The 22,118-nt window shown below is 45.7% G+C and overlaps 2 protein-coding genes across 3 annotated transcripts in view; both read right to left on the reverse strand.

Moving 5' to 3' along the window:
• Nucleotides 1-10,025, reverse strand: part of TATDN2 (TatD DNase domain containing 2) — a 31,100-nt gene extending 21,075 nt beyond the window's left edge. The window contains exons 1-2 of one of the 2 annotated variants that reach the window (XR_011473710.1): nucleotides 9,422-10,025; nucleotides 8,890-9,309 (exon numbers count right to left, since the gene is read on the reverse strand). Coding sequence is in view for 1 of the 2 variants with exons in the window: in XM_070433651.1 (XP_070289752.1) it covers nucleotides 8,890-9,303 (414 nt within the window). In the remaining variant the exon portion in view is untranslated. The remainder of the gene's footprint in view (nucleotides 1-8,889; nucleotides 9,310-9,421) is intronic. The other variant, XM_070433651.1, reaches the window with a different exon arrangement.
• Nucleotides 10,026-14,175: 4,150 nt separating this feature from the next.
• IRAK2 (interleukin 1 receptor associated kinase 2) overlaps nucleotides 14,176-22,118 on the reverse strand; it is a 60,944-nt gene continuing 53,001 nt past the window's right edge. Inside the window, exons 11-13 of the mRNA XM_070433652.1 lie at nucleotides 20,478-20,663; nucleotides 16,264-16,555; nucleotides 14,176-15,342 (exon numbers count right to left, since the gene is read on the reverse strand). Of these exons, the coding sequence (XP_070289753.1) occupies nucleotides 15,236-15,342; nucleotides 16,264-16,555; nucleotides 20,478-20,663 (585 nt within the window). The 3' untranslated portion in view covers nucleotides 14,176-15,235. The remainder of the gene's footprint in view (nucleotides 15,343-16,263; nucleotides 16,556-20,477; nucleotides 20,664-22,118) is intronic.

Raw genomic sequence — 22,118 nt, forward strand, 5'->3', positions numbered from 1 at the left:
AACTTCGCTGGAGATCCTGGAGGGAGAACCTCGCTGTGCTGATGAACTGAAACCAGTTTCCATGTCATTCATTCTTCGCCGACTCCGTCCACACCTTTGGGGATCCCTGGACCCGTTGGGGTTGGACCCCAACAACTGGCGCCTGAACAGGGACCCTTAGGTAAGCCCCCCATTCCCCTAGGTAAGCCCCACTCTCGGGACGGATAGGACTCCACCGTAGAAAGAGGGTGGATAGTCTTCGCCGACTCCGTCCTCACCTTTGGGAACCCCTGGAACAGGATTCCCCTAGGTAAGCCCCTCCCCCCATTGAGAACCCCCACACTCGGGACGGATAGGACTCCACCAGGGTGCTACAGACCCCCCTATAGAGGATAAGTAGGGTAAGAAGGTGGATAGTACAGAACTTAGATTGAGAAGATGTGCCATACTGAGTCCAAAGAAAGAAGACTCTGTATTGATCTTTTAACACATATGCTTGCTAGCAGAGGAGTTAAGGTTACGTCCAGTCAGACGGAATGTTTTATACAAGAAGTATGTCCATGCTTTTCTGAGGAAGGAAAGGTGCCAGAAAGGTAAATGTAGAGGCATGGGAGAAGGTAGGCCCAAGGAGCCTTATCCTTAACCCCACTGCAGCCTTTCCACCCCGGGAAAGTGCAGGATTGGAAAGCTCTCCCTGGGGTGATAGATCAGGACTCAGGTAATAGCAAAAAGTGCCAATCCTACTCTTAAAATGGATACAAGAGAGCATTTGGGATTTTTCTTTTTAATGCCTACTTTGGATTGAGTAAATGCATTATGTGCGTCACCACAATGGACCCAGAGAAGCTCCTTGTCTCATCATTCCAAAGACTTAGAGTTGCCCCGATGACAGAAAAGCGGAAAAAAAGAAGAAAAGGACGGCTATGCAAGGGACTGAGGTGCCAACATAGGGTCAGCTGAAGAAGTTAACAACTGAGGCCCAACAGATGGTAGAAAAGCAAGAAGTGGAAGCTACTCTCTCAGCCAAGTCCAAGGACTCTGAGTAAATCAGCAAAAGAAACTTTCATTTAGCAGAAACTCACTTATTTCGTCAAATGGAAAGACTTACTTACATAAGCCTGGAAGGGACCTGATGTACTTTTAACCTAGGGGAGAGGAGATGCTTGTATATTTCCACAGGATGCAGACTCACCTGTGTGGATTCCAGACCGTCTAATCCGACCTTATGTCACACGACCCTCCATCTCCTCCTCATCCTCCTCCTCCCCGGTATCATCCATATCGTCCGACCCAGAGGGCACAGCTGACTCCTCCCCGGACACCGACACCACCATCAAGCATGGCCCTGATGGACCCTTTGATGCAGCCCTTCGACTCACTGACGCTTCGGGGAAGCCCGTCGCCAATGACGCTGCCCGCTAGCCAGATCAACAAGGACAACCAAACCACCAACTTGAGGACAGCTGAAATCCCTTGACTAAAGAGGCCAGCAACCTTCTACAGGAACAAGGCTCCATGTGCGTTCCATCCACTATGTTTATAGCTATGCTCGCTATCATTGCTTGTCAGTCTTCTTCCGAGTCTTAAGCAACCCAATCAGAGAGGTGGCCGCTGATTTATATGCGCTATCATTTAAAAAATAAAAAAGGGGGAATTTGCCGGGAGCCGGTCCATCCTTGCTGCTTGACACAATCGCTGCAGGAAAGAAACATCTGCACAGCATATGTTTCAATGGACCTGGCATATATAGCATACTGTTCTTAATATGTTTGCTCCCTTTAGCGCCATGTGTTTTAACCAAGGTCACCTCTCCGAGAAAGGTTGTTTCCCCAGGTGGGGATCTTTCCCTGAGGTTAGGGAGGGGATACAACCCCTTAATTAAGTGCCAGGCGGGTAGTTAAGCTACATAATCTTTACTCCCTGGAATGGAGATAAGAAACGCCCTAACCTTTGTAATAGAAATTGACAGGATTAAAATTGGCTGGTATAAATACGGATATAACTAGACAATAAACATCAGATCCTCATCAGCTCCTCATCAGCTCCTCATCAGATCCACATCAGCTCCACATCAGCTCCTCATCAGCTCCTCATCAGATCCTCATCAGAACCTCATCAGATCCTAACCAGAACCTAGCCAGAGAACATGGCAAAAGATCCTGGACAGAACCTGGCTACAGAACTTCACTGGAGAACCTAGACAGAACATGGCAAAAGAACCTTGCTAAAGAACCTGGCGACAGAACCTGGTGACCGAACCTAGCTGGAGAACCTGGAGAACCTGGAGAACCTGGATGGAGAACCTAGCGAGAGAACATGGCACCAGAACTTGGTTGGAGATCCTGACCAGAACTTGGTTGGAGTTCCTAGCCAGAACTTCGCTGGAGATCCTGGAGGGAGAACCTCGCTGTGCTGATGAACTGAAACCAGTTTCCATGTCATTCATTCTTCGCCGACTCCGTCCACACCTTTGGGGATCCCTGGACCCGTTGGGGTTGGACCCCAACATACAATGAGCCAGAAGTTCTCAAAACTGGCAATGTCACACCTCTGCTTAACACCCTTCAATGGCTCTGCCTTTGCCTACAGAATGTACCCCAAACTCCTGAGCATGACATTGGAAGCCCTTCCCAGGCTGCCCCCCAACCTTTCTTTGCCGCATCATTTCCCACCTTTCTTCATACAGCCAGGTGCCTGGGGAATGAAGAAAGATGCTGGAGAAGAGGGGAAGGAGGACCCACAGGAACCAGTAATGTCCCCAAGCACTGCAGACCCGCAGTATTTCCCGACACTTTTTGGACGCACATTGTTCCTGTTGCCTGAAATAGCCTTTCCTCCTCCTTGTCCACCAGAACTAAAATGATACCTCTTCTACGAGAACTTTCCCTGTGACTTGTCACCCATTCCTTTGACCCTTGGTACTTCAAATATTGCTGTTACAACACTCCATGCACTGCACTATGATGAAGGCTTTTTTCAGTCTGTCTACCATTGCCTTATTCTTTGCACATCTAGCCTCTAAAACAGATTTCTACCCAAGCACTGGACATCTGCTGAGGGAATATGCAGGAAATGGGTCACATGCTAAGAAAGCTTTAGCATTCAAGATCCAAGGTACACAATGGTTTCTTTTCTTTTTTTAAAAATATATTTTTATTGATTTCAGAGAGGAAGGGAGAGGGAGATAGAAACATCAATGATGAGAGGGAATCTTTGATTGGCTGCCTCCTGCACGCCACCTACTGGGGATCGAACCCGCAACCTGGGCATGTGCCCTTGACTGGAATCGAACCCGGGACCCTTCAGCCCATAGGCCGACGCTGTATCCACAGAGCTAAACCAGCTAGGGCCACAATAGTTTCTTGTGTCTGGGCTGTGTCACCTTGCAGAGAGCACCACAGGAGAAGGATCTTGCCCTATTCATCTCTCCATCCGTCACATGTAATGCTGGGCCAGGACAGAGCAGGTGCTCCAGAGGGCAGCAGTGGAGAGAACCCTGCCTTTTAAGCCAGTCTGATCTGGCATTACACCACAGCTCTGCCGCATACAAGCTGTATGGACCTACTTAAGTTATATGTAAATATTTGTTAACTAATGTGTAAAGATAACACTACTTCACAAGACTCTGAGAATTATGAGTTTGTAGGACAAACATTGAGAATCATATTTGATCAAAGCCTATCACATTATAAACGCTCAAATTTTCCCTTCCACTCTTCCTTTCCTATTGAATATAAAATTTTATGTCATAATTAAGACTAAATTAAGGTAGGTGAAGGTGTTCATAATAGACACATTTAACTTTCTCTATAAACAAAGATCATCAGCTACCATTAGAATTTAAGAAAACCTCTCATACCATTGTCCTAGAGGTGATAGGGAACAAACAGTGTGAGGCTGGCAGCAGGACTCTACTGATTCCAAATGCCCCAGTCCAGCTATGGTCTGAATGTGTCTCTCCCCCACCCCAAAATTCATATTGAAATCTGACCCCAAGATGATGGTACTAAGTGGAAGAGCCTTTGGAAAAAGATTAAGTCATGAAAGTGAAGCCCTTAGAAATGGGATTAGCCCAGCTGGCATGGTTCAGTGGTTGAGCGTCTACCTATGAACCAGGAGGTCACAATTCAATTCCTGGTCAGGGCATATGCCGTGGGTGCGGGCTTGATCTCCAGTGTGGGGTGTGCAGAAGGCAGCCAATGAATCATTCTCTCTCATCATTGATATTTCTCCCTTCCTCTCTGAAATCAATAAAAATATATTTTCTTTAAAAATGAAATTAGTGTTCTTACAAAAGAGGCCTCAAAAGAGCTCTTCTGCCATGTGAGGACAAAATGAAAAGTCTGCAACCATGGAGAAAACCATCACCTGACCATGCTGGCACTCTGATCTCAGACTTCCAGTCTCCAGGACTGTAGGAAATACATTTCTGTTGTTTATAAGTTACCCAGTCTGTGGTATTTTGTTATAGCAGCCAGAACAGGCTAAGACAAACATCCTCCCCCGGCTGGGGTGACATGGCTCAGTGGTTGAGCACTGACCTATGAACCAGGTCACAGTTCGATTCCTGGTCAGGGCACATGCCTGGGTTGTGGGCTCGATCCCCAGTGTGGGGCATGCAGAAGGCAGCTGATCAATGATTCTCTCTCATCAGTAATATTTCTACCTCTGCCCCACCTCCCTTCCTTTCTAAAATCAATAAATATATTTTAAAAAGAATCTTCCCCCTGAATATTCTATGACCTGGCACAGAGATCTCTGTGTTGAGGCCGTGGAAAGGGGGGTAGAGGTAACCACACACAAAGCCAAGTGTGTATCCCTCAAAGGTTACAGAGCAAACAGAAGAGCAGGTACTATATGGGTAGAAGAGTGTGGAGGGGACCTTGGAAGAACCTAGATTAAGAACATGCCATTTTTTGTGTGCCCCTTAGCTTGTACTTACTAGACCAACAAGTTCGTCTGCAGAGAAAAGGGGTAAGAGGTACAGATTGAGGGGGAAGGTAAGAGAGGCATTTTGTAATTCATCAAGATGAGTGAAATACTATATATGTTGTTTACAAACTCACTCGAGGGAGAGCCCTTAGCAGTGCTAGAGACAGATAATTAAGACTGATAATACAGTAAAACCTCAATACAATGGACTAATTCGAGCAAAGGGGGGTGTCTGTTAAAGTGAAATTCTATTATATAATAAAGTTTTCCAAATGCATGTTAAAAAATTGATAAATTAGTTTTTACTTATGTAGACACATCTGTATAATTAGAATAAAGTATATATGAAAAGTTAAATTTCACAGAAAAGTTTTCTCTATGCATTACTGTAATTTTAAATTTATACTCAATAGGTCTAATAGATGTGTGCATTCACCAGTCACCTCGAGTGAACAAATGCACACGACTGAGGCATGGTTTAGCGCACGTTGGAATATCACCAACATGAGCTAAAACTCCTGCACAAAGTCACCCAAGAGACAACAGAACCGATTACCCCAGGGCAATGCAATGTGATCATGTGCTAATCATTCACCAAACACTGCTTGCAAGCAACTGCTCTTGGATTTATATATGTAGACTACAGTTGTAAATATGTAATATTTATGTCAGCACAACTACTACAGTGTTTTTTCCAACATATGGCCTATTTGCTAAAATTTGTTCAAAATAACTGAATAACAGAGAAATAACTTATTCATATGATTATAACCAAATCTTGGTTAAACGCATTTTAAAATTACCAGGGTGTTAATTTTCACATACAGACTGGACTTTTTTTTTTAATTAAATATATTTTTATTGGTTTCAGAGAGGAAGGGAGTACAAACATCAATGATGCCAGAGAATTATTGATCAGCTGCCTCCTGCACACTCCCTTCTAGGAATCGAGCTGGGAACCTGGGCATGTGCCCTTGCTGGAAACGAACCCAGGACCCTTCAGTTCACAGGTCAACACTTTATCCACTGAGCCAAACTGGCTATAGCATTTTTGTCCGTTAAATCCGAAGCCCATTAAGTCAAAGGTCAGAAAATCAAGAGTTCACTGTACCAACATCCTCATATTCTAACCTCACTCAACATGAGTGATCTTTCAAAATACAAAGCTGCCTTCCCTCTTTATAGAGTCCTGTATAAACTCTAATAGCTTAGAATAAAATCCAAATTCCATTGGCTAATAAAACCCTGCAGCAATCTGCCCCCTACCTAGCTCTCCAACCTCCATTCTAGGCTCTTTGCTCCACCATACCACATCATGAGACAGTGTCATGACTTCTCCAACCCTCCCAACAGACTGTGTGCTCCTCAGAAGCCATTTCCTGCTCCAAGACCCAACAGAGTGTTTGGCACACAATAACTGCAAATGCTTATTGACCGAAAGCAAGGCACTGGTAAACCCAAAGACTTCTAGACAGGCCCGGACTACTCATTGCTCCATGGTTAACCATTAAATTGATTTTGGCAAAACAAGCCCCTTAGGGCTAAATGAGAGAAAGGTGGGTCCATACTAGGATTAGACCCACCTGGCTTAGAGGCCACCAGGGATGCAGCATACCTCAAAGACTAATAATAAGCAAGGTTAACTTTCTGCCCCTCCTAACACCAGGCTTCACTCTATCTGTAATTGCCACAGAAGTTAAGTTTAATCAATTGAGATACATATAGATATATTTTCTTTGGTTAATCCTCACCTGAGGATATTATTTTCAATGATTTTTAGAGAGAGTGGAAGGGAGGGAGGGAAAGAGGGATAGGGAAAGAGAGAGAGAAACATCGATGTGAGAGAGACACATCAACTGGTTGCCTCCTGCATGAGAGCCCCGACCACGGCTGGAAATCAAACCTGCAACCCAGGTACCTGCCCTTGACCGGGAATTGAACACAATACCCTTTGGAGTGCAGCGCTTCCACTGAGCCACACCTGTCAGGGCTAATCAATTGATACTATTTTATGTTGTACCAAATCCACAGAAATTACATCAAGAAGGATTAATGACAAGGTTAAATTGTATGCACAAAGCCTCATACTCACCTTATTTATAATGAATCACATTCAGCATTTTTTTTCCTTTATCCTCACCTGAGGACATTTTTCCCATTGATTTTTAGAGAGACTGGAAGGCAGGGAGGAGGGGGGGGAGGGGGAGGGGGAGAGAGAGGGAAGGAGAGGGGGAGAGGGAGAGAGGAATAGAGAGAGAGAGAGAGAGAGAGAGAGAGAGGTGGAAACACCAATGTGAGAGAGACACATCGATTGGTTGCCTCCCACAAGTCCCTGACCAGGGGAGTACATGCCCTTGACCTGAATCGAACCGGGGACCCTTCAGTGGCCGGTGCCATAGCCACTGAGCCAAACCGGCTAGGGCGTATATTCAGTATTCTTATGCCAAAGACAAAGCTTTTAAATTCACCATTAAATTCTGTGAAAGATCCTCATGACCATATAAAGTTCTGCGAGGTCCACACTGAAAACACCTGGCTTGGAGCACTTAGCACAAGAGCTCTCCGGGATAAACAGCCAAATACTACAGCCTCATTGCTCGGCTCCACTTAAAAAACCACTGAACAGACTTAAAGACAAACCCAACTGTTCTTGGGGCCTTGTTTTTATTGCTTTTGTAAAATAACTCTTTTCTAGGGACAGCCCACCTTCCCCCCACCCCAAATAAAGACTTTCTCCACTCTTCCACATGCAGACCTCCTCACCTTATAAACCTGAGCTCCAAAACCTAAAATGCAATCTCTTACAGGGCAGTGATCTTTGTTTCTGTTACAGGAGCATCCCAAGCAACTAGAACACCGTCTGACACAAACTAGGCCAGTGATGGCGAACCTATGACACACGTGTCAGAGGTGACACGCGAACTCATTTTTTTGGTTGATTTTTCTTTGTTAAATGGCATTTAAATATATAAAATAAATATCAAAAATATAAATCTTTGTTTTACTATGGTTGCAAATATCAAAAAATTTCTATATGTGACACGGCACCAGAGTTAAGTTAGGGTTTTCCAAAATGCTGACACGCCGAGCTCAAAAGGTTCGCCATCACTGAGCTAGGCCCTCAATAAATATTTGTTCAAAACCTGATTGAGTAAGTGGATGGAGCTTACACAGTATGGCTGGTGAGTGGTATCAGCTAGTGCTGCTTCTACTCTAATGGGGAAACAGCAGGCAAGAGATTGAACTGTATTTGCTTCTATTTCCAACAGACTCATGTTCAACTTTTACACACACACACACACAAGCTGGGAAAATTTTATTACCCCTTTCAAAAAAACACACGTTAATATAAAATGAATGAGTAGGTGTAAACCTCCTCTATGAGGCACTCCTTAGTCCCCTTGCAAATACTCAAAAACCCACCTGTGTGTTCCCATCGGGGAACTAAATGTTGAAACCTGTGAAACAACCCTTGCCCGACCAACCAGAATTCCAACATTCTGGAAGCCATAACTTTAGTGAAAAGCCACAGCAAAACCAAATTCCTATCCCCTGGTTCGGATGCAGAGTGGTCCAACGTACAAGGACACAATCCCTAAATGTACACAACCAAACTACATACATATGTGTCTCCGGAGCATGCAGGGCTTCTCCACCCTCGAAGCACAGACCACACCACCACTCCAGCCCCATTAAATCAGGGTGGGTGGGAGGCAGGCCCCAGCGTTTGAAAGCTTTCCAAGTAGGTCCAAGTGCCGCCAAGTTTGAAAACCACCTCTCCAGGCCACCTCCCCGGACAACTGCTTGCTTGCTCGCTCGTCTGTGTTTGCACGAAGAAGACCTCTGGGAAGAACCCAGAAATCTTAAAGGACATGCTCTTTTTTAGTCTCCTTCCACCCAAACCCCCTCTCCAACATCGCGAGCCACGTGGAAGGGGCCTCCCCGGCGTCTGTCGAGGCGTCGCGGCCACCGACCTACCTTAAGGCTACAGGTTTCCTCCTCTGGAGAAGCCATTTCCTCTAGAGAGGGGCTGGCAGGGCGCGGAGGGGAGCCCCCCGGCGGAAGGAAGGCCCGCGTGCTCCGAATCAGGCAGCCTTTGGCGGCAGCCCCGTCCACACCTGGGCCGGAGGACCGGGAGGAGGCAGAGGAGGAGGAGGAGTCTCGGCGGCGGGTGGCGTCCCAGGACACCTCGGGCGGGCAGGCCACATCGTCTCCCTTCTGGGCTTTCAGGCGCTTGGGGCTGCGGGCCCCGCCGGCACGCGACGCAGAGCTGGGAGCCGGCCGTCTGGAGGGGGCCACATCACCGGCCTCCCGGAGGCAGCTGCGCTTGCGGGGACGCCTTTCCGAAGGGCTGCTCCAGTGGTACTTGACCTTGCGCCGCTCCGACGCCATGGGCACCTGCGAGGGAAAGAGGAGGCCGGGAGTCCACCACCGCCCCTCCCGGCTGCCCCTCCTCCGACGCCCGCCATCCCGGACCCGCCGGCCAGCGCCAGGAGACAGCCTTACCGACCTTTCCCCCTTCTTTCCACTGCCCATCACAGTTCTCTCGGTTCCGGGGATGCCAAAGCGCTTCGGAGGAGTCGGACCACTGCAAGGTTTACTGCCGGCTTCGGTTCGGCTTCCAAGCCCACAACGTGTTTCCGCGATCACCAGACGCTTCAGTTTGCACAACGCGACTTCGGAGACGTCAAAGCGCTTCCGGGGCTACTCGGCGCTTTGATTTAGTTTGCAATACAAAGCCCTTCGGAGATGTCAAAGCGCTTCAAAGACGACAGGCGCTTCAAGGTCTACACATGGCGGCCGGACCCGCGGCCCTGGGGCGGGCGCGCCGCCCTGAGGCCCAGAACGCCGACGGCGGGCCGCAGGGCAGGGCCGGACCGGCGCGCAGCCCGCCCTGCTCCCGCGGCCCCGCGGACCAGCCCGGGCCAGAAAGGGGCCCGAGCCGCCCCTCAGGAGCCGGAGACTCCCGGGTCCGCCGCCTCGGAACCACCCCCGGACTCGACCGGCCGCCCCTTCCGTCCCTGTGCCGCGCGGCCCAGACGTCGGCCCGCTGCCGCCCGCTCGCCGCCCGCCCCAATACTGCGGCCTCCGCCCGAGATCCGACTCCAAGGCCCTCCGCTGCGCCCGCCTCCCGGAACGAGCCCGGCGGCCCGCAGCCCGGCGTGCGGCGAGGCGGGTCCTGCGCCGAACTGAGGGCGCCTATTGCTCCCATCCACGAGGGGCGGGACTCCGAGCAAGACGGAGCTCGCCTGTTGGCCAGGAGGCTGGAAGGCGGGACCCTACGCCTTATGAAACTCGTCCATTGGTCGGAAGCGAGGTGAGGCGGAGCCACTCACGTGGGTCGGAGGAGCGCGAAGTTGAAGCCAAGGCCGCGCATTTCCTGTGGCCGCCCGCTCAGGAGGTAGGGGGCGGCCGCGGACCGGGATCCCCAGAGCCGCTCCCCGCTGCTCGGCGTGAACCCCTCAGCCCCGCGCGCTCAAATCCGCACATGCTCCTCAAACAGGCATCATCATCACCATCACCCCGTCCATATACAGCGCAGGAAACTGGCTCAGAGAGACCAAGTGACCCACCCAGAAAGTAGCAGAATTAGAAGTTAGAAGCCAAGGGGAGAAAAAGAGACTACACGCAAATGTAAAGTACCCGCTTGGCAAAAAATACCGAAGTCGAAAGACAAGAAAAATAGTTGAAACATATGACCAAGGTCTGATGGCCTTATTATGTAAAAACTATAGCAATAAGAGAATTCGTATTAAAATGGACAAAGGAATGAACATAAAGAAATTACGAAAGCCTAACAAAATATTTTTTAAATGGCTCTACTTCAGTCATTTAAAAAATACAAATAAAATTGTTTTCACCCATTAGATTGGCAGTGATTAAAAAGCATAAATGTTGCCCTGGCTGGTTAGAGCATCGTCTGGATACACCAAGGCTGTGGATTCAGTCCCCAGTCAGGTCACATACAAGAATCAACCAGTGAATGCATGAATAGGTGAAACAACAAATCGACGTCTCTGTCTCTTTCTTGCTCTCTCAAGTCAATAAACATATATATTTTATTTTTTTAAAATATATATATTTTAAAAGCATGATAAGATTCTTCGCAACTGAGAATGTGGGGAAATGCTATCCCATATGTCACTGAAGGACATGTAAGTTGGCACGAAGGCATCAGTATTTGTTGTGCAAGAATGAAAACAACCTCAGTTTGCAACATGCAAAGCTAGTTATATAAAGTGCAGATTATCCATGCAATGGACTGTCAGGCAAAAAGAGTGAAGTGACCCAAATGTACTGTTGAGAAAGAATAGCCAAGAAAGACGTGAAAAAACACCAGATCCAGAGCAGCGGGAATGAAATAACCCGTGTAAAGCAAAAAAAAATAATAAAAAGAGAGAGGAGTGGAACCTCAAGATTTTTTTAAAATATATTTTATTGATTTTTTTTTTTATAGAGAGGAAGGGAGAGGGATAGAGAGTTATAAACATCAATGAGAGAGAAACATCGATCAGCTGCCTCCTGCACACCTCCTACTGGGGATGTGCCCGAAACCAAGGTACATGCCCTTGACCAGAATTGAAACTGGGACCTTGCAGTCCGCAGGCCGATGCTCTATCCACTGAGCCAAACCAGTTAGGGCAAGATTTTTTTTTTTAAATATATTTTATTGATTTTTTACAGAGAGGAAGGGAGAGAGAGATAGAGAGTTAGAAACATCGATGAGAGAGAAACATCGATCAGCTGCCTCCTGCACATCTCCTACGGGGGATGTGCCCGCAACCCAGGTACATGCCCTTGACCGGAATCGAACCCGGGACCCTTCAGTCCACAGGCCGACGCTCCATCCACTGACCCAAACCGGCTTCGGCAAGATTTTTTTTTTTTTTTAATGCCTAAGATTGACCATTGTGTATTTATTTGTGTTTCTAACAACTTCATTGAGATATAATTTATATACCACAAAATTCACCTATATATAGTTTGATAGGTTTTTAACATATTTTTTAATATATTTAGAGTTGTGCAACCATCACCATAACTATAATCTACTTTTAGAACAGTTTCATTACCCCCAAATCTTGTGACCATTACTACTTCCCTTCTCAACCTCCCCCACCCCCACTCCTAGTTTCTGTCTCTGTAGATTTGCCTGTTCTGGACAGTTCATAAAAATGGAATCATATATTTTACTTAGCAAAATCATTTCAAGGTTCATCCATGTTGTAGCATGTATCAGTACTTCATTCTTTTTTATGGATAATTTTTAATTAAAAAAATTTTTATTAATCTTCCAATGCATGGATATAACACATTCTGTTTATCCATTCATCTGTTGATGAACATTTGGATTGTTTCTACTTTCTGCTATTCTGAATATTGCTGTGAATACTGGTGCACAAGCTTTTGTATGGACATATGTTTTCATTTCTTTTAGGTAGCTATCTACCAGTGGAATTGCTGGGTCATATGGAAACTACTAGTATATTTAACATTTTGCAGCTGAGAATGTGGGGAGAAGCAGCTCATCATTTTACAATTTCACCACCAAAGCATGAGGGTTCTAATTCCTCCACATTCTTTTTCTTATCATTTTTTAAAATTTTAAACGTTTTTATCGATTTCAGAGAGAGCAGGAGAGAGATAGAAACATTGATGAGAGAGAAAGATCATTGGTTGGCTGCCTCCTACACACTCCCTACCACAACCAGGCATGTGTCCTGACCAGGAACCGAACCATGACCTCCTGGTTCATAGGTAGACACTCAACCACTGAGCCACACTGGATGGGTATTTCTCCACGTTCTTATCAACACTTTATTGCCTGTCCTTTTTATTATGGCCATCCTAGGTGTGAAGTGGTATCTCATTGTGTTTTTTATTTACATTTCCCTAATGACTAATGCTTACCTTAGTTCAGTCATCAATTAAATGGAGACTGCAGCCAAGATCAAAAGGTCAGGAATGGAAGACTAAGGAAAGGTCACCCAGAGCTAAGAAGTGTCATTAGAAACCAAAGCTAAGGTCATTCACACCCTCGTATTTTCAATTTGCATGTATGGATGCAAAAGTTGGACAAAGAAGAAGGCTAATAGGGAAAAAAACAAAAGAGTTAATTTGAATATGATGTTGGAGGAAAGCTCTACGAATACCCTGGACTACCCATGAGAAGCCAGGGTTCCTTGGAAAAGACAATAATGCTGAGAAAAGTAGAAGGCAGCAGGAAGAGAAAAAAGCCAAATATGAGATGGATTAACTCCATTAAAGGAGCCACAGACATGAGTCTACAAGAACTGGCAGGGCTGTTGAGCACAGGATTGTGAACATCACTCATTCATAGAATTGCCAGGAGTCAGAGCCAACTCAACAGCACATAACACACACAATGACTAATGAAGTCCACCAATTAGATAGAAAGCTTTTTTCTAATCATCTCTGGAACTAGTAATAAATTAGTAACAGTGTTTGCCTTTGGGGAGAAGAAATGAGAGCCTAAGTTCCAAATGGTTAAACGACTTCCTTTCCATCAGGTGACCTTTTGTACTGGTTGAATTTTTCGCTCATATTCATCTTTAAAACATCGAGCCATTCAACCCTCTGGGGATTTATGGAAAGGCACTGTGGTGCCCAAGAACCCCTGGAATTAATACACATAATTAATAATGTATGTGTATGTCTTTACAGCTTGCTGAAGGGAGTTCTGCAGCTTAAATCAGATTCTCAGTGAATCTCTCCAGAAATATATGAAGCCCGAGTCTAGAAATGCAAGTATGTCTGGATAACCAGTACCCTATTAGCATCTGCCCTCTATTGCTCAAAGAGCCCTGTAAATACCCGGCTCATAATTATAAGGTGCTTCCCACATGCCACCGGAGCTTAAGACAGGGTGTCAGTACAGATCACTGTCCACCTGGGCTGGAGCCCACCTGGCTTTTTACATATCAGTACAAAGCTGACATTGCTGGGGGGCTGTTGAATGCTTACACCAGCCAGAATCTGACCCTTGCTCTGACAATAAACCTATGAAACAGGTACTTTTTATTCTCCCCATGGTATAGATGAAACAGAGGCTCAAAGTAATGCCCTAACTTCGCCCAAGATGACACAGCTATGAACAGCCAGCATTTACAGCAAGCACACATTTCTTAGCTGCCCCACCATACCCCAGCTCATGGATGCAGAGTGACTTCTCCAAACAAATTCATCTGGACACAAAACTAATGACAAGATACCGGTTGACTTTATCAATGTATATTTATTTTATAAAAATAAAAGGGAAAATATCACTATAGTAGGATTATTTAAAATAGGGCACACTGAATATAAAAGAACATTGGTTTCACAAAAAAATCTGCAACATGACTTTTCAGAAATATACCCACTGCATAAACATTAGATACATGGCAGAAACAGATGTTTAATGTCTTTTTATTTCTTTATTTTATAAAACAGGACAAGTGCATTTTCAAAGTACTTCTATAGCTATGTCTCACCTATTCTTCCCAACAGCCCAAGGAGGGAGAATGAACAGGTGTTACTTACAAGGAAACTGAGGTTCCAGAAATTACATGATTGACTTAATTAGCAGCAGAATCAGAATGAAACCAGTTCTTCTGATTTTTTATCCAGCTATAAATAACACATATTCTCAAAATAAAAGCTCCATCAGAAATATTAGCATTAGTGGGATAGGAGGATAAAGGTGTAGACAGACATTAAATAAATATATGTGGGTTGCAAGATTTCCAAAAAAGAAAGCAGAAAGCCTACAGAGCCCTTTGCCAGGTGTCTGGCCTTTGTAAAACTTGAGACCTTGAGACGTGCGTCAAGAACTGCATTGGGACACAAGGTGAAAATCTTTCAGGTCACGGAGGTTTGCAGGCGGTCGTTGGCAAATATGACCCAGAGATTTTAACTTTGGAAAGTGCCGTCAGCATTCAGAACGCTCTGTCAGTTGTTGAGGGGTGAGAACAGGGTAACGGCATCTGCTGGGGTGCTTAATGTCACATCCTCCCCTGAACCACGAACCTGCCCACATCCTGGGCCCATGTGCCAGGGTTTCCCCTTCCATCTCCTGATGATACCCAGCTCTGACTAACAAATCCCAGAACGGAAGAGGACTTCGTGGATTTTGCTTTCTCTAAAAGCTGAGGTCCCTTATCCCTACACTTACTCTGGAAATTGGAAGTTTTCCTTCCCCCCAGGTAGGCTGATGTTTGGTTTGTAGTTCCTGGGAGACCTTGGATTTTGCCCCAAATCTTTTTCTTGATTTGACAGTTGTCTTTCCACTAGAGGACAAGGGTCCTCAGCTGTGTTCTGGTAATCAGGGGCCAAAAAGCACGATGCTGTCCAGTTTCTCCTCTTTGTAGAGCAGGATATTCTCCATCAGCTTCCTTTTGGCCTCGTTGATCTCGATTTTCCACGAAGTCTCTGTAGTTGATGTTCAATAGAAAGTTTTTTTTAAAAAGCCACTTGAACAACACGCATTTGGAAATAGGTACTACTATTCTAATTCTTAGAAAGCCAGACTTGGTCACAGTTTCTCACTTAAATCAGGTTTCTGAATCTGAGTGTAATGAGCATTTTCATCATTTCTGCCTTTGCAGAAGAGAAGAGGGGGCTCTCATGCGCCTCCCCACGGGGGAAGAGGGTGGGGGTGGAGTGAGCACTTACACCCTCTCTCTTCCTCTCTCTTCCACAAGGGAGGAGGAGCAATAGGCATGGTCAGAGCCTGAGACATTCACCGAGCTGTGTTTACTCGAGGACAAGGCATTGAAGAGGCTTTCCAAACTTAATTTCAGAAGGAAGCCTCGTATATTTGGATAGAAGGTATCTTTAGAAGCAGCTGGCGAGGATGGGTTCATATTATGAAGCGAGGATGGAGAAGTGGACAGGGACGAACCACACAGGACCTTGCTGGTCTGGAGGAAGAGTTCCGACTTGGTCCCTAAGTGCAATGGGGAGCTACCCAATGGCTTCAACAAGGAGAGACATGAGTTGTTTTTAAAAGCCACTCTGGTTGGCTCCTGGAAGAAGGACTGGTAAGGGGCCAGAGTGGATCAGGGAGGACAAGGGAAGGCGTGCAGTATTCTAACAAGAGGACAGTAGCATAGATGAGTTAGGGGGAGGGTGCAAAGTAAAGAAGCAGATGGACCCGAGAGATATTTAGATCAGTGGCTAGGACTCGGTGATGGACAACATAGCGGGGCTGGAGAGAGCCTGCAGTCGGATGGCAGGTGAATGGCTGAATAACCAAATGAATGTGTGAATAAGGGAGATGGAAGGAATAAATGGTGGGCTGAGTCAGGGATATATAAATGTGTATAAACATTCAGATCCCCACACACTTACCATCCTGGGGAGGCTCTGGACTGGTACAGGCCTCAGAGGAGGAGTCAGCCTGCATTCCCCCACTGGCCTGCATCCTGCCTTCTCCGTCCTCTGTGGGGGCAGGCGAAGCAGAAACCCCAGACCAGGGTGCTGTCCTCAAGGAGGAGGAGGCATCGAGGCTAGAATTGTCTACATCGTCCGTTTCTTCTGGGATGTTGGAGGAAGAGCCTGTGCTCTCAGAAAGCCCACCCCAAGGAATCGACGTCTCCTGACCTCTGAGCCGCTCTTCCACAGCAACCACAGCGCCACACACCTTGGAGAGGAGAGAGACAAGAATACTCACCAAGAATTCTTTCTGAAATAAAAAATCTAACAGGTCCCTTAGGCCTCAAAAGAAAAAGACACTGAAGAATCAAATGCTTGTTGCTTTGGCCTTGAAGAAAAGTGTCCTTCTTTTGAAAAGAGCTGAAGTTGCCCCCATCTACCCTAGCTATAGATAAGACCACATGACCAGAGTGAACCAATCACAGTATCCCATTCCTCTAACCTCAATGATTGGTTCAGGTTTGGGCACATGACTAGTGCAGGCCAATCAAAACCCTTCTCTGGGATTTTTCCCACCTAAAGCTTTCTAGTGACATAGCCAGATTTTCCACCATGCACAGAAAATCCATTTATAATAGGTGAAAATGAAGCCCTAACACAGAGTAAAGCAGAGGCAAAAGATGGAGAGAAAGAGTCACAGGCACTGACACAGATAGTTGCACATTTTCTGGTTGAGACCCTGATTCTAGCTACCCTAGCAGTGCCTGTCCTGTCTGCAGTTTGGTTAAATGAGCTAATAAATGCATTCATTCATTCACTTGTTCACATCACCCCCATCTCACTCCCTTTCTCCTTCTCTCTCTCTCTCTCTCACTCTCTCTCTCTCTCTCTCTCTCGTGTGTTTCTAAGAGTTTGAGTAGAGTTTCTATCACTTTCAACTAGAAATGCCCAAAATAATATAGATACTGTCCTTGAGAGCTCTTCTGGTTAGGGAAGTTAGGAAAATTAGAGAAAGGCAGGGAAGGAATGTTTCTTCTTTACACACAAACACACACAATGGGCCTAAAACATACATACCCTTAACAACCCTAACAGATCTCATTTGCTCGGTGCCTTGCAATTTACAAACCACATTTGACACATGATGCACAATGAGTTTTTATAGATAAAAAAAAAATTAATAGATCAAAGAGGTTAAATTCCCTGCCTAAGGCCACTCAGCTAGTAACCGGCAAAGCTGACCACTGAACCCAGTCCTCCTTATCTTAAAGTCCATGACCCAATTGATCTCTCATCTTCCTAATACTTAAAGTGCTCTGCCCCCTTTATTCTACATTGCAAATGCCTCCTCAACCTTCAAGGCCCAGTTCAAATGTCACCTCCTGAGAGAAATCTTCAGAGTATATGCCCAATAAATAACCTGCCACACTAAAAACTACATTCCTCTGTAGCTAGGTATGGCCATATCACTAGGTTCCAGCCTATGCAGTGTGGGAGAAAGTGACATGTGCATTTCCAGGTCACACCTTTAAAAGGAAGGGGATGTGTTCTCCTCTTCCTTTTAACCCCTTTCAGTTGCTGGCAGATGTGATGACCTGAGCTAGAGCAGCCATCTTGGTCTCTGAAACAGAAGCCACACAGTAAGGACAGCAGAGCAACAATATGGGAGCCTGGGTCCCCAATCCTGTGGCACTGCCACGTCAGCTCTGGACTGCCTACATTCAAACTCATAAGCTAAAGAGAATAATCTTCTATCTCCAAACTACTGTATTTTGGAGTCTCTTCATTATAGCAGTTTCTTCAAGCACTTTAACTAATACACTGAACAAAAAATAAACCTAACGGAAGGCTGAATGAAAGAATAAGTGGTTGAGGAGAAAAATATTTTTAGAACGTAAATCTTATTATGTCCTGCCCCTGCTTAAGCCCATAGTGACTTCCTCAAAATCCTGACTGTGCTTGCACAACCTCTATTATTGGCCACTCATCACAGACTCATCACAAGCCACTTTGCCCCAAGTACTTTGTGTTCCAGACTCTCTGACCTTCTTCTCTCTTGACCCTGCCAAGCTCTCTCCCAACTCACACTACATATTTGCATGAGCTGTTACTTCTGCTTGGACAGCTCTTCATCAGCTTACACTTCCTAGGGAAAGTCCTCTTTGGTGGGGCCCCTGTCATACACTATCCCAGAGATCACCACACTGTCAATTACTGAGCAATGTCTGTGAGTTCCAGGAAAGTAGAACTGGCCTTGTTCACTGATATATCCCCCGTCCCCAGCACACAACTGCTGAATGAATGACTGAACACTATTGCACTAGAGCAGGGGTCCTCAAACTACGGCCCACGGGCCACATGCAAATACAAATATTGTATTTGTTCCCGTTTTGTTTTTTTACTTCAAAAGAAGATATGTGCAGTGTGCATAGGAATTTGTTCATAGTTTTTTTTTAAACTATAGTCCAGCCCTCCAACGGTCTGAGGGACAGTGAACTGGCCCCCTGTTTAAAAAGTTTGAGGACCCCTGCACTAGAGCATAGAATAGCTCAGGCTTAGAACAATGACTTGGGTCTCTAGTTCCTGCCACATCATGGGGCAAGATGATGATGGACATGGGGCTGAACCAGGAGTCCAGAGAGCTCTGACAGAAACTTACTCTGTGGCCTCATCATCTCCTCTCTCTGGGCCTCTACGTCCCCATCTATAAAATGGGAGGCTTGTGCTATAGCAGTTGTGTTTGATGAAGACTTTTGGCAGCTATCACAAACCCTATCCTATATAATAAAAGGGTAATATGCAAATTGACCCTAACAGCAGAACGACTAGGAATGACTGGTCACTATGTCACACACTGACCACCAGGGGGCAGACACTCAATGCAGGAGATGCCCCCTGGTGGTCAGTGCACTCCCACAGGGGGAGCTCTGCTCAGCCACAAGCCAGGCTGACGGCTGCCAGCACAGCAGTGGTGGCGGGATTCTCTCCCACCTCCTCAGCAGCGCTAAGGATGTCCAACTGCAGCTTAGGCCTGCTCCCTGCTGGCAAGTGGACATCCGCTGAGGGCTCCCAGGCTGTCAGAGGGATATCTTTCTGCCAGCTTAGGCCCAATCCCCTGGGGAGCAGGCCTAAGCCAGCAGGTGGACATCCCCTGAGGGGTCCCAGACTGCAAGAGGGCACAGGCCGGGCTGAGGGACCCCCCGAGTGTACAAATTTTTGTGCACCGGGCCTCTAGTATAATTATAAGAAGTTAAAGTGGTATCTGATTAAAGCCACAAGTGGGGCCTACAGCTCCCCATAGTCCTCTTGCTGCCAACAGCAACTCCTGAGGTACTTTCAAGGAGCCCCTCTCTGCCAGACACCACTTGAAAATCACTCAGCTAGATTATCTCTAAGCTCTCTCAAGCAGTAATTTTGACCTTAAAAAGACCAGGCAACAGTGTCCAAATTTATACCTATTACCATGGAAACCACCTTTACATGTCCTAGCCATAAGAATATGTTTTACCTCCTGTAGTGGTTAATTTCTGAGGTGTCAGCCTAGCCCACAAGCTAAAAATGTTCCCTTTCTCTAGGGCCTGGCCCCTTCTCCTTTCAGGAATTGACCTCCCCTGACCACCAGGTTTATATACCGGAACCTGTGCCCCTCATCTTACTTGACTGGCCAATGGGGCCAGCCTGACCCTAGCTAGGCCAATCAAGTTCTCTCACTGAGATGTTGGAATGGGGACCTGAAGACTTGGTCTCTCCATGGGGCAGAACTATAACATATAAGTGAATATGGCCATATCCCTAACCAAGAAAATAAAGAAAAAGAGAAAGGGGGCCTACAGAGACAAGAGGAGGAATAAGGCAGGTTCAGCAAGAGCACCAGAGTTCTGTTAATAATCAAGGGTGTGGCCCTGGGCCCCTCAGGCCCGCAGCACATGGCCCTCAGGCTCGTAAGACACCCTTATCCATATACTGCCCTGTTTTGCTGATGTAAGTTCCAACATGTTCTGCTACTTCCAACCAAATACAGCCCTGGTTTATGAGATCACATCTCAGTGAAGGGATCAACCCTGAATCTTAGCTTTTTTCTGGGATCAACCCTAGTCCCTGATAAAGCAAACCCATGCAGCCTCGGAAGTGAGACCCAGCTGACCCAGGACAGAGCTCATGGCTGGGGAAAGGCTGAGAATCAAGCTCACCTCTGCCAGGCTGGCATTCCGCCTCCGCAGGCAGAGGCAGACGGCCGTGGCCAAAGCCTCCGCACAGTCTTCCGGCAGAACCCCTGCTCTCTTCTCCAGGTATTTCTGGCAGATCTCCTTAGCCATCACTTTCTCCACGCCTGTCTTCCTGGTGCTACTTGGAATTTCATGGAGGAGTAAATCCTTCTGTGGAAAAATAGTGGAAACACCCGAGTGAGCTTCAGGAGTGTGGGATCCAAACAGCAAAAACTTCTCAGAAAACCAACAGGATTTTAAAAATAAATTCAAGGATCCCAGAAACAAGCTAAATGCCCTGCATGTACAGGGCATTCCATAGCACACTAAAAAATACCACAAATGCAATGACTTAACCTTTCTAGGTAGGCCTCAGTTGATTCATCAGGGAAATGGGGATAATAGGACTAACAGAAAGATTAAACAACATAATGCATCTAACGCATAAAGTGTAATACTTGACTAAACATTCAATAGTTTTAGTGATAATAATAAATAGTAATAATAGCTATCTTTCGTTTATTTTTTTAAATATATTTTTATTGATTTCAGAGAGGAAGGGAGAGGGAGAGAAATAGAAACATCATTGATGAGAGAGGATTATGGATCAGCTGCCTCCTACACGGCCCCTAGTGGGGATCGAGCCTGCGACCCAGGCATGTGCCCTTGACCAGAATCAAACCCGGGACCCTTCAGACTGCAGGCTGACGCTCTACCCACTGAGCCAAAACAGCCAGGGCTATCTTTCATTTATAAAGCATTTACTACATACTGAAAACTTACATTAATAATTTTATCTTATTAATAATTACAGAGACAGTCTCTTACAGTATAAAATAAACATTTTAGGATTTTCACCCATGAGGGTAAAAACTTTACCTTACTCACCTCTGTATCTCCTGCACCAAGAACAGTGCCTGGCACATAGTCAGTGCTTCAGAAATGTTTTCACAAATTACATATAACTTATTTTTTGGCTAAGTTTCATCTTTTAATTTTTATGTAATTTTATTTAATTTATTTTTTGTCAGGGAGGGGGAGAAGAGAGAGAGAGAAATATCGATGTGAGAGAGATACATTGATTGACTGTCTCCCAAGCACGACCGAGGATTGAACCTGAAACCCAGGCACATGCCCTCTGACTAGGAATAGAACCTGTGACCCTTCAGTTTGTGCAGGCCAATGCTCCAACCACTGAGCACACTGGCCAGGGCTAATTTATTATCTTTAAGAGAAATTATTCATTAAATATAAAACAATTCATCTTTATTGCTTTATACAGCTTCTCATATAAATACACTTACAATTTAGAAAAAAAAGATTATATCAGAGATGATCAGACATGGATTATGATATTTGTATCAAAAATAAAACAAGAGTCCCCACTCTGCCTCAGTTTCCTTCTCCAGAAAATAGGTTATCTGAGGATCCAATAATACTTAAATGCTTGACCCCATTAGAAGCTGAATGCCTGGAAACTAAAAACTTCTCGCTGGCAAGGGCTGCATATTTGAATACCCTTTTGCATAATTCTCTCATGTGAGCTCTGCCTTTTAAATGTTTGTTCCTTTAAAAAGCATATTGTTTACAGATATGAAGGTGTCCACCGTGTCCAAAGTGAATGCC

The sequence above is a fragment of the Myotis yumanensis genome, unplaced genomic scaffold (assembly GCF_028538775.1).
Source record: "Myotis yumanensis isolate MYYU_CA2020_CCGP unplaced genomic scaffold, mMyoYum1.0.hap1 SCAF_14, whole genome shotgun sequence".
In the NCBI taxonomy this organism is placed as follows: domain Eukaryota; kingdom Metazoa; phylum Chordata; class Mammalia; order Chiroptera; family Vespertilionidae; genus Myotis; species Myotis yumanensis.